The sequence below is a fragment of the Furipterus horrens genome, unplaced genomic scaffold (assembly GCF_987537825.1).
Source record: "Furipterus horrens unplaced genomic scaffold, mFurHor1.1.pri manual_scaffold_4, whole genome shotgun sequence".
NCBI lineage: Eukaryota > Metazoa > Chordata > Mammalia > Chiroptera > Furipteridae > Furipterus > Furipterus horrens.
The window spans coordinates 202,728,797-202,739,791 of record NW_028327174.1 but is presented as its reverse complement, the minus strand read 5'-3'; the positions used below and the strand labels follow the sequence as shown (position 1 = coordinate 202,739,791).

General features: G+C 66.5%; 1 protein-coding gene across 1 annotated transcript; it reads left to right on the top strand.

The window, feature by feature from the left end:
* The first annotated feature begins 4,128 nt into the window (after positions 1–4,128).
* On the top strand, positions 4,129–10,104 carry LHX3 (LIM homeobox 3). The gene is made up of 6 exons (XM_090275285.1): positions 4,129–4,222; positions 6,392–6,581; positions 7,124–7,326; positions 7,995–8,146; positions 8,222–8,393; positions 9,220–10,104. Exons 1-6 carry the CDS (start codon positions 4,129–4,131, stop codon positions 9,636–9,638), a joined length of 1,230 nt encoding a protein of 409 aa, XP_090131411.1. The 3' UTR covers positions 9,639–10,104.
* The last annotated feature ends 891 nt before the right edge of the window (positions 10,105–10,995 follow it).

Genomic DNA, 10,995 nt, shown 5'->3' with positions numbered 1-10,995 from the left:
TAAGGGGAGACCTGAACAAACGGCACTTCCAGGGAGACCCTGTGCCCGCGTGTGCGTGCGTGTGCCTGCGTGGCTGGGCCTGTCTGTCGCTGTGACAGCAGCAAGTCCTTTGCTCCGCTCGGCCTGTCCTGCACTCCTGTGACCCTCGCTGCCGTTCACCTGGAGGTTGTACTGAGCAGATCACCGTTGCAGCCGGGGGGGCTCGGACAGCTCTCAGGAGCTTGGAGCCCACCTGAGTGGAAGGCATGGCTGCGGGGAGTGGGGGGCCCTGCCACCGGCACCTGCCGCGTCACTTCTGCTTTAAAGCCCGTGGGCTTGTCTTTGTCGCGTGCCTGTGGTACTGAGACACTGTGCTGTTTCTTGTCAACTTGAAAAGTGGGTTCACACTGCGTTCAGGGGGCGTCCTTAGAAGCATTCATTAGGCTGCCTTTGGTCCCTGCCTGGTGTCCTCTCCCCGGAGTCAGTGTTGGTGAGCCGCGTGTCCGACCTGTGTCGGCTCGCAAGGGTCATGATGACACGGCAGCCAGGGCCACGCTGTTCGAGGACACGCTCTGACGTCCAGAGGGCAAGGTTTTCAGCAGCCCCTGGAGCGGTTACGTGCCAAGGTGGCCATGGGAAGTGCATCTCGCGTGCACGTGTGCACAGGTGCACGCCTCCCATGGCCCGCTCAGAACTGGATGCTACCTTCAGGCAAGGTTTAAGGTCTATTTTTCTAAAGTTGTAAATGTTAAAACAATGAATATAATAGTTCAATAATTTAAATGTATTTATTTTTAATGGAAGAATTTTGATTTAAAAGCTAATTGACATGGAAATGTCAGTGGAATTTCTTACCTGCAAGGGACGTGAACATTTTGTATTTAAACCGTAATGTGCACATTTTGATATAAATAAATCTGACATTTGGGAAAATAATATTTTGCAGTGTGAACTAGCAGAGACAGTGGGGGTGCCCGGTCCCGCACACCTGAGCTCCTGCCGAGCCAGAGGCTCTGGGAGGCAGCCCCAGGCCCGGTGGAAGGTGAAAGGTGGGGAGGAATCCAGTTACCAACCGTCCTGGGGTTGATGTCCTGAGACAGGACAGCAGCCAGCAGTGAGGGCAGCTGGTGACTGATGCAGATGGGCTACACTGGGGGCGCCGTGACCCAGGATGCCAGCGGCCAGCCCCCCAGTTCCGGACATGGGCTTTAACTGGTGGCGGCTTTCCTCGGCCACGCCTGCCACGGAGCTGATACCCAGGGCTTTGCCCCTGAGCCCTGTCTGCTGCCTTAGACTCTGCGCTCTCTGGGTTTCTTCACCTGCCTCCCCTCTTTGTTTTGTGGGAGGAGGTCTCCAGCACTTGTGTGGGGCTGTGGTTTCTGTGGCTTCCCATCCCCAGGGACTGCGTGGAGGCTGGTAGGTCACCCGTCCCTAATTTGCCCAGGCCCCTCCCCCAGCGGGCACAGGCAGCCGCTGGGGTGCCAGCTGGGCAGCACCCCAGGCGGCCGGTGGGGATGCTGGCCACCCCTGGGTCTGAGGATGCTGGTGCGGGCGCAGGCTCACTGTCAGGGACCCTTGAACAGGCCCAGGGTTCTAGCGCTCCCTGTCCTTGAGTCCTGAGTATCTGTTGGGGGGCACCCCAGGTGCCCTTCCCCGCAGGTGCCCTGGGGGAGTGGGGTTGGGGCAGAGGCCTATGGGTGAAGTTGAGTGCTGGGGAGGTTTCAGGGCAGAAAGCTCCTGAGGCTAGCAGCAGCAGTTGACCACCTCTGAGCCGCCCCTGAACCCAGGGCCTGGTGGGGGCCACCCCAGGCCGGGAGCCTGGATGCTGCCTTCCAGCGGCGGCACAGGAGCAGCTGGTGGAGCACCCGCTTGCAGCGAATCCCGTGCCTTGGGGCGGGGGAAGGCGAGAAGGCGGGCGGAGAGACAGGGGACCTGGGGATGTGGGCGGGGGAAGGTGGGGAGGCGGGCCGGGGACGAGGGTGGCGGCGTGGTGTAGGGGCCAGCGCAGGGACGGGCAGCTGCAGAGGTAGGAGGTGGGCCTCCGCAGGAGAGCCTCCGTCAGCACCGCGGACAGCGCCTGCAGCCTGCCGCTCCCAGGTCTGGCCGGCGCAGACTGCGACGCGGACGCAGGCCTCGGGGTGCTCGGAACCCGCAGGGCGGTCGTGCAGGTGAGAGGAGCGCGGCCCTGCCCTGGCCGGGTGGCAGCGATGCTGCTGGAGACGGAGCTCGAGCAAGACCGAGGGAGGCCTGGCGCCCCCGCAGCCGCTGCTGCCTGCGCCTTCGGCGGGACTCGGGGTAAGAGCCCCCAGCCTCCAGCCCAAGCAGGAAGGCCCCAGGAAACGAACGAGGGGAGAAACGAGAAGGGACGCTGAGGCAGGCAGAGGGGCACCTGGGAGTCAGGGGCAGAACAGGCACGGAGGGCAGACAGGGCGGGGAGGGGAGGCTGAGAGACCAGACCTCGGGAGGCCAGGAGGGACAGGAGCACAGGTGAGAGGACACGAGGGGCGCAGGGCCCGGAACTTCCTGCCACGGTTCAGTGGCTGGTGTGGGGGCCTGGCCCTGAGGCCTCACAGGCACCCTTGGATCAAGGGGTGGTGCAGGCCAGAGGCACCAAGTCCCCCCGGAGACCCACGCCCTCAGCTCACAGAGCCCGCCCTGGACCTCCCAACAGGCTCAGCAGCCAGCACCTGAGCCCCTGGGCTGCGTGTCCCGCCCGAGCCTCCCTCCCCAACGGCCATTCGCTCGCACGGACGTCGGGGAGTGACGGGCCAGCCAGACGTGGGGCTGCAGCGGCCGGGGCCCACCCTGCCCCTTCCCATGACGGGGCTGCTCTTGGGCGGGCCTCTGCCGCAGCTGGGCCTCAGCAGCCCGCGGCTCCAGGGCTCGGGCGCCTGCACCATGCCCTCTGGGGGACTGCGGGGCAAAGCAAAGGGCGCGTGCCGGCTGCAGGGGCCTTTGATCAAAACCGAGACACCCACAGACCCGGCGCCTGGAGGCCAGGAGAGGGGCAGGGGCAGCACAGGCCCTACCGTGGGACCCCAGGGGGGGGACCTGGAGGAACACATCAATCTGCCCGCCCGCTTGCTCTTCCTGGGGCCCCTGCCCCCTCCTCGTCCCACACTGCAAGGGGCTCACACTGCCGCGTTCTAACCGTGGTGACTGAGTGCGTGGGGGCCGGCACGGGCCTGTGGCCACGTGCTGTGTGCCCCCTGGGCAGGAACAGCTGCCCGGGAGTAGGTGCAGCCTCTGTACGCAGGATCCCTGCGGGCTCACCTGTTCGGGCGGGACAGGATGTTGGAAAATCAGGTGCAGGGCCTGCCTTCCGTGCAAACGGGGGTGCTGAGGGGTGGAGGGAAGTGAGGGTGAATCCCTGACTTTCCCGGCTCTGTCCCTCCTGACCTGGAGTCCTGGCTGCCTGTTCAGGCCAAGGACATTGGGTTTCCCTCTGGAGAACTGCCCTCCTTCCCTGCGCCCACTCAGGGCGGAAGTCCCAGCAGTGGAGTCCAGAAACTGTTCCCAGCCAGGGTCTGTCTGAGGTCTAGTCTGGCTCCTGGCGGCTTCGCCAGCCCTTGGGCGCCACACTCACCCTCTCTGGGTCTCCATGGCGCTCTTGCGGACCAGATGTTGCCCCTAAAACTTCCAGGTCCAGCTCTTGAGTCTGAGTCTCAGCGGCCGTGGGACCCGGCTCCCTCCCGACCCTCCTCCCAGGCCCCCCAGCCTGGGCGCGCACCCGCGCTGGAGTCTGGGCCTCCGCCCGCGCCCGCAGAGCAGGGGCAGGGGGCTGCGGGCCCGAGCTCGCGCCCACGGGCAGCCCTAACCCAGCTCCTCTTCTGCCGGTCCTCGCGCTCCGGCCGGCACTCGGGGTGGCTTCTGGGCACCACGGGTCCCCGCGCAAAGGCGTGCGGAGCCCGCGGAGCCCCGGGCTGCGAGTCTCGGCGACCCCTGGCCCCGCCCCGTGCCGCGGCCCCGCCCCCCGGCTGCTCCGCCCTCCGCGCGGGCTGAGGCTCCGGGCCGTGGGAGGCCCGTGGGCGCAGCGCCCAGCAACGCTGGGAGTCGCTGGGACGCCGACCGGGGGCCACTGAGGCCGTGGCCTCGCTGGGCCCCGAAAAAGTTCGGGGCCAGATTGCTACGCGCGGGGCGGCGGGACCCATGGAGGCGCGCGGGGAGCTGGGCCCGGGCCGGGAGTCGGCGAGTGGCGACCTGCTGCTGGCGCTGCTGGCGCGGAGGGAGGACTTGCGGCGAGGTGGGTGTTCGGCTGAGCGGCTACACCAGAAGGGGTGGGACACCCCCCCCCCCAGGAGACCCAGAGGTCCTTGCTCCTTTCTGGGCCTGACCACGGGACCCAGGCAGGAGTGGGTTCGAGGCCCCCAGCATGTCCCCGCCTGGGCGCCCCAGCAGCAAGTTTGTGCCTGGGCCTCGGGAGCTGTGTGGTGAGTGTGTGGTCATGGCGTTGCACTGTTCCGGCCGGGAGCCCTCCAGAGCCAGGATGGGTTCAGAAAAACCCTCTCCGTCATCGGGAGAAGTGTGTGGAGAGCCACCATGGGGCCCAGCGACCATGGAGCAGGAGGGTCCCCAAGAGGACAGCCCCCATCTGGATCCTCCACACTTCCTGGGAAGGGAATCCAAAGCCAGGGCCAGGATGGAGCCGGCCCGCGTCCGTAGATCGCCCGCAGCTGGAGTCTCGGCACCTGTGATCACACGCACCTGCTGTTGGCAGGCCCTGGGCTGGTCCTCTGGACCCTTCTATAGCCTAGCCCCCCAACTTCCTGGTGGTGCCAGTCTCGCCCCCAGCGCTTTGGGTCCCAGAGAGTCGAGACCATTCTCCAAGGGCTCCTGGGCTTGCAGGACCCGCGGGATGGAGAGGGGGCAGCCTGGCGCCGCGGGGACTAGTGGGACAGGGCAGGTGGGAAAGGGGTTACATCCAGGCTGTGGGGTTTCATCCTTCCCTGCTTATTTATTTCCCGACGGTTCTTGGGAGGGGTTGGCCGCAGGGGCTGTGAGGAAGGGGTGGGAGGGCGGAGGGGGAGGGAGGGAGGGGAGGCGGGATTGAAGGCGCCGGCGCAGGAGAGCTGGCCGGCAGCAGGCCTGAGGGTTCGAGGCTCTGCTGGGCCCCGCCAGCGCTCAGGGTAGGAGACCCGCCGAGGCTGGAGTCGCCATGCAGCGTAAGGCCGGGGCCGTCAGGGTACCTTGGGGAACGCGAGTGAGGGGTGCTGCGGGGGTGGATTTTGCCGGACCCGGGCTGCGGGACCGCTCGGCCAGGGCGCTGTCCGGGCCGCGGTGCTGAATCGCGCTGCGAGGGGCTGTCCAGCCACCAGCTCTATGCCAGGTGTCTTCGACGCGCTGCCGTCCCCTTTCTGGATGAGGGCCTGGGGCACCCAGCGGACCCCTAGGCTCCGCACCTGGGGCCGCGGTTTTGCCCGACACGGGACCGCGTCCTTTGCGGGTTTCCCGCTGCTGTGGGAGAAAGGTCGATCCGGTTCTCTGGCCCCAGCGAGGTCCTTCTCCAGTCCTCCCATCCGCTGCCCTCTGGCCTGGAGCGGGGGGTGTGCGGGGGGATGTGGGGACCCAGCCAGGTGAGCACGGTGAGGTGGGCACAATCTTTGTGTAGGTTCCAGCTTCTGTGCATGGCTCTCTCCTCTCTGGGAGATCTTTTCTGAGTTAACAGGGAATCCTCACCCCATGAGCACCCTGAAAAACCCCTCATGGACCCAGGGCTCCTTCAGGCCACCCCGAGTTTCTCCAGCCTGGTTTCCCAGAGACCTGCAGTCCAGGGGAGCAGAACCCGAGAGCCCGAGCTGGAGTAATGTGTGGCTCTGTGCTTGGGCACCCACGCTTGGGCGTGAGGACAGCAGACCCATTTGTCCAGTGTCCCCCCCCAAGTACCTCTACGGCCACCCAAAGATGGGGAGGGCATCTGTTTTTTCCTTGGTGGCCCGTGGACAGGGCTGTGAAACTGGACGGACAGGGAGTCTCTTTCTCAGCACTGGGGTGCTTAACTATGCAAACTCATGTGCCCCACGACACACCTGTACCTGGCCCCGAGCGATGGCAAGGACTCGATTTACCGCCCTGCCCTGAAGAGCGCTCCCAGGGTGGGGTTTTCATTTCAGCTCAGTGTGTGTGTGCCCTTCCTTCGCACAGGACCATTTTGTAGCGAACGGCATCAGGCCTGATGGACCGATGGGGCGCCTTCTTGCTCCCCGGCACACTTCTAAACCTATTTTCGTTTCCCTGAGTTTTAACAGCAGGCTGGCTGTGGGCTCAGGTGCTCCGTGCATGGGGGGAGCCAGGCGGCCCCTCCAAGCCGCTGGGGAAGGGGATGTGCAAGGGAGGGAGTCTTCCTGCCTCCCAGGGGCTGGGACAGGAAGGACACCGGGTGCTTCCTGCCCTGGGCCGTGCCCCTGACCACGAGCGGCCCCTTGCCCTGCAGAGACCCCACTGTGTGCCGGCTGCGACCAGCACATCCTGGACCGCTTCGTCCTCAAGGCCCTGGACCGCCACTGGCACAGCAAATGCCTCAAGTGCAGCGACTGCCACACGCCGCTGGCCGAGCGCTGCTTCAGCCGCGGGGAGAGCGTGTACTGCAAGGACGACTTCTTCAAGTGAGCCGCGCGGCTGGCGGGGGGCCGGGGGGATAGCGCCATCGCCGGGGGACCCCGACTCCCCGCAACAGCCGAGCCCGGGGCCCTGGAAGAGCCGTCACCCAGGCAGGGCGTCCCGAGGCCTCTCCGTGGGCGGCTGGGCAGGGCTCACGCCTCAGCACATTATTTCTTTACACAATTAATTTTGTAAAGAGCGGAAGCAGCCGTTGAAAAAGATAGCCCCACGCGTGGAAAACTCTGTTGGCCCTACTCGCCCTTCGTTTTGGTCTTGTTTTTGTCCTACATGCTGGGCGGTGGGCGGTCGCTTTCCCGGAGGGCATGGGGCTCTAAGGGGTGCACCTCCCCGACGCCGCTGAGGTCGCCTCGCGGTACCCTGTGAGGTCCTCCGGGGCTGCAGGGCAGCGGGCGACCCGGGGCGGAAACCGCGGGCCTCCCTGCCCCCTCCCGGGACAGGCCTGCGCGGCGCGCTCTGGAGGCTCTCGCTCCCGCTCGGGGCGAAGGAGCCGTGCGCCGCGCTGAGCCGCGCCCTGTGCGTCCCGCAGGCGCTTCGGGACCAAGTGCGCCGCGTGCCAGCTGGGCATCCCGCCCACGCAGGTGGTGCGCCGCGCCCAGGACTTCGTGTACCACCTGCACTGCTTCGCCTGCGTCGTGTGCAAGCGGCAGCTGGCCACGGGCGACGAGTTCTACCTCATGGAGGACAGCCGGCTGGTGTGCAAGGCGGATTACGAGACGGCCAAGCAGCGAGGTCAGCTGGCAGGGGCGCCGGTCACCGGGCCGGGTCTTTGCGTCCCCCTTCCTAGTCTGCAGAAGGGGGCCAAGGCCCGTCCAGGAGGAGCGGGGAGGGATCCTTACCTCCAGGGCTCGCCAGGAAGCACTCACTACGCGCCGTGAACCTGAGCGCCTTCTCAGGCCAGGGCGGGGAGGGCGCCTCCACCCCACGCCCGGGAGCCGGGCCGGGTGGGAGCAGCTCCCAGACCCGCTATGGGGAGCTGAGGTCCAGGATCTCGGGCCATCTCCCTGGGGAGCGCGGCGAGGCTGATCCGAATTGCGAATTACCACCACTCCCCTTAATTATCGCCCTAAATCCTTGACTGGAAGCCGGGCTGCAGGCACCCGCTTAGAACAAAGAGGACAGGGGAACGGGCACCTGCCAGCGGGCGGGTGAGGCTGGAGGCGTCCGCCATCGGGGGCCGCGGGGCCGCCCCTCCGCCCCGACCCAGATGCCTCCACCCTGTTTTCTCCCTTGCTCCCCGCGCCCACGCCACCTGCAAAGCCCCTCTGTCCCCGCAGCCATGGCGGCCGGTCTCTGGGGAGGGTACGCCGTAGGGGCCCCGAGGTCCCCGCGCCTGGAGGGGGCGGGAGCGCCGGGCGGCCGAGCAGCAGGCCCGGCCTCACGGTTCCCCCACGGCACAGAGGCGGAGGCCACGGCCAAGCGGCCACGCACGACCATCACGGCCAAGCAGCTGGAGACGCTCAAGAGCGCCTACAACACATCGCCCAAGCCGGCGCGCCACGTGCGCGAGCAGCTCTCGTCCGAGACCGGCCTGGACATGCGCGTCGTGCAGGTCAGCGCCCCGCGCCGGCCGCGGCCCCCCTGCTGGCCCCGCGCCTGCGGCCGCTCACCGGCACCCCCTCCACAGGTGTGGTTCCAGAACCGCCGGGCCAAGGAAAAGAGACTCAAGAAGGACGCGGGCCGGCAGCGCTGGGGCCAGTATTTCCGCAGCATGAAGCGCGCACGTGGCAGCTCCAAGTCGGACAAGGACAGCGTCCAGGAGGAGGGTCCGGACAGCGACGCCGAGGTCTCCTTCACAGGTACGGGCGGGCCAGGGGCGGCCTCTGCCCGCCCCGCAGACCCGAACTCCCTCACCACAGAGAGTGGGCCGCCCGGGCCGGGAGGGACGTCGGGCCGGGTGGTTGCTGGGAGCTTAGGGATCCAGATTCCCTGGTCAGTGGCCGCTTGGGCCTTACTTAAAAAAATTTATTTGTAGACCCTCGTCCCCCATCCCTGAACCCTGTGGGCTGGCCACTCAGGCCCTCTGCTCTTCTCCTGGTGTGGATTCAGGACCCCTGTGACCCTGTCCTTCTCCTGATGGGGGGAGAGGTCCGCCTTTTCTGGCTCCGCACCCTTGCAGTGATTTTTAGGAACGGGGGCAGCACAATTTTGGGGTAAATGAGTAAAAAGTCCAGGTTACTCGCTGTTGGGAGGCTCCACCTTCCTCTATGGGGCCCGGTGGTCTCAGTCTTCTGCACCAGGGGACCCCGTCCTGCCCCTTAATGTCCATCTGGAGGCTTTCTGGCTGCGTGTGACCTTAGGCTAGTCATCCAGCCTCTCTGGGCTTTAAGTAACTTGTCTGCAAAGTGGGGGTGGGTGGTATCTGTGCACCCCTCCCAAGGCAGCCTTGGGGATTGTTCTGGAGCCCTGGGTCCATGCTAGACTGTTCCTGGCACCATACCACTAGGGGATCCCCCATTCCTGGGACACCAGTGAGACTGAGCTGAACAAAAGCGGGGTGGAGCCGGGGCAGTGAGAGCAGAAGAGCCTGACTGACCTCGGTGCGATGGGCAGGGCACCCCTGCAGGAGGGAGGCCAGAGGTGAGGGGGGTGGGTACTGACCAGCGCCCTCTGCTTCCATTGCAGAAGAGCCCTCCATGGCTGAGATGGGCCCTGCTAACGGCCTCTATGGCAGCCTGGGCGAGCCCACCCCAGCCTTGGGCCGGCCCTCGGGGGCCCCGGGCAGCTTCCCGCTGGAGCACGGAGGCCTGGGCGGCCCGGAGCAGTACCGAGAGCTACGCCCCGGCAGCCCCTATGGCGTCCCCCCATCCCCGGCTGCCCTGCAGGGCCTTCCCGGGCCCCAGCCCCTCCTTTCCAGCTTGGTGTACCCTGATGCCGGCCTGGGCCTTGTACACACGGGGGCCCCGGGTGGGCCGCCGCCCATGAGGGTGCTGACAGGGAACGGGCCCAGCTCCGATCTCTCCACGGGGAGCAGCGGGGGCTACCCCGATTTCCCTGCCAGCCCCGCGTCCTGGCTGGACGAGGTGGACCACGCCCAGTTCTGACGGAGGCTCCCGCCCCGCTGAGCACCGGACTGGACGGGTCTGGCCCCTGGCTGGTGGCCTGGGGCTGCTCTCTCCTTTCCCGAAGCCCCGGGCCTCCGAGAGAAGCAGGTGCCACCAGCGGGGGACAGGATGAGGGCGTCGGGGAGGGCTGGTTTCTGTGGCGCCCCCGGCCCTCACCGCTGGGCAGGGACTGTCTCGCCCTCTCCCCGGACACAGCGCTGGCCCGCCCGGCGGCCGCCCGGCAAGCCTTGTTTTGTAAGCAGATTTCTCCCTCCCCGCACTAGACCAGCCCTCCCTCGGGGCCTCCTCCCAGCCCGGCACCGCCAGGTGGGAAGAAGCTTTAACTTCTGAAATTAAAAAAATACTGCAGATCACGCCTTTATTGCCCCGGCTCCATCTGTCTGAGCTGCGGAGCGCTGCGGCCCCCACTTCGGGTCAGAGATGGGCCTCCTCTGTCCCGGCGGAAGGGGCACACCTGTGTCCCTTCTGCTCCCTCTGGGGGCCTCCCCGCCACCAAGCCCACCTTCCCCGGAGCCTCCGCACCCCTCCTCCCCGGGGCACAGGGCCCTAGATCCTTCCGTTCTAACTCCACTCCGCCGCCGGTGGAGTTGATGGAACTCCGCGGGGGGCCCTTGTCTCCAGACCTGCCCTTTCAGCCCAGAAGGAGCCCCCTCCCAGCACGGACTGAGTTTTCACCCCTCCCCTGGCCCCACCACCCCAGGCCACGCCCAGCCCACCCATCTCCGTTGCCAAACAGCCGGGGCCCCCTCCCCGGAGCTGCCTCTAACCGCCGCGGGCTGGACGGCAGCGGGAGGAGGCTGGGGGCGGGGCGCACTCAGGGGAGCCCCGCCCCTCCGTCTGACGGTCTCCCGCCGCCTGCCCCAGACACAAAGGCCAGCCCGCGTGTGCCCAAGTCATTCCTGCAGACCTGTGTCCCAGGCTACCTGTTGGTTCTGTGAACGTCCCGTGTCTCTTATTTATTCTCTGACCATCAGCTTTTTCCAAGACTTTCAATAAATTTGTCGGTTGCTGACATTGGAAGGTTCGCGTTTTGGCGAGGCTGGGGCGCAGGCGGCGCGGGGGGAGGTGTTGGCGTGGAGATGGCTCTTAGAAAGCTGGGAGGCCGTGTTGGAGTAGCTGCCGGGGATGGCACCGGTGTGAATTGGGGCCCTTTTGTCCCTGGATCTTGGCCAAACTTCCGAGCGCTGTTAGGAGGTGCAGAACAGACGTGACACCCGTGGGGGAGGGGCTGGGCCTGGCCTCCGTCCCTGGGTGAGGCACCGCTCACCACTTGGAGCTGGCACCTTGGCGGGTGGTAATGCTGAGTCAGCTGGTCAGGAGGTCTGGGCACACGCTC

Bases quoted from the DNA above. Each gene is read 5' to 3' on its own strand.
- LHX3 (XM_090275285.1), top strand. From the start codon at position 4,129: ATGGAGGCGCGCGGGGAGCTGGGCCCGGGCCGGGAGTCGGCGAGTGGC. The intron at 6,582-7,123 runs GTGAGCCGCGCG...TGCGTCCCGCAG, and splicing joins TGCAAGGACGACTTCTTCAA to GCGCTTCGGGACCAAGTGCG. The intron at 7,327-7,994 runs GTCAGCTGGCAG...CCCACGGCACAG, and splicing joins CGAGACGGCCAAGCAGCGAG to AGGCGGAGGCCACGGCCAAG.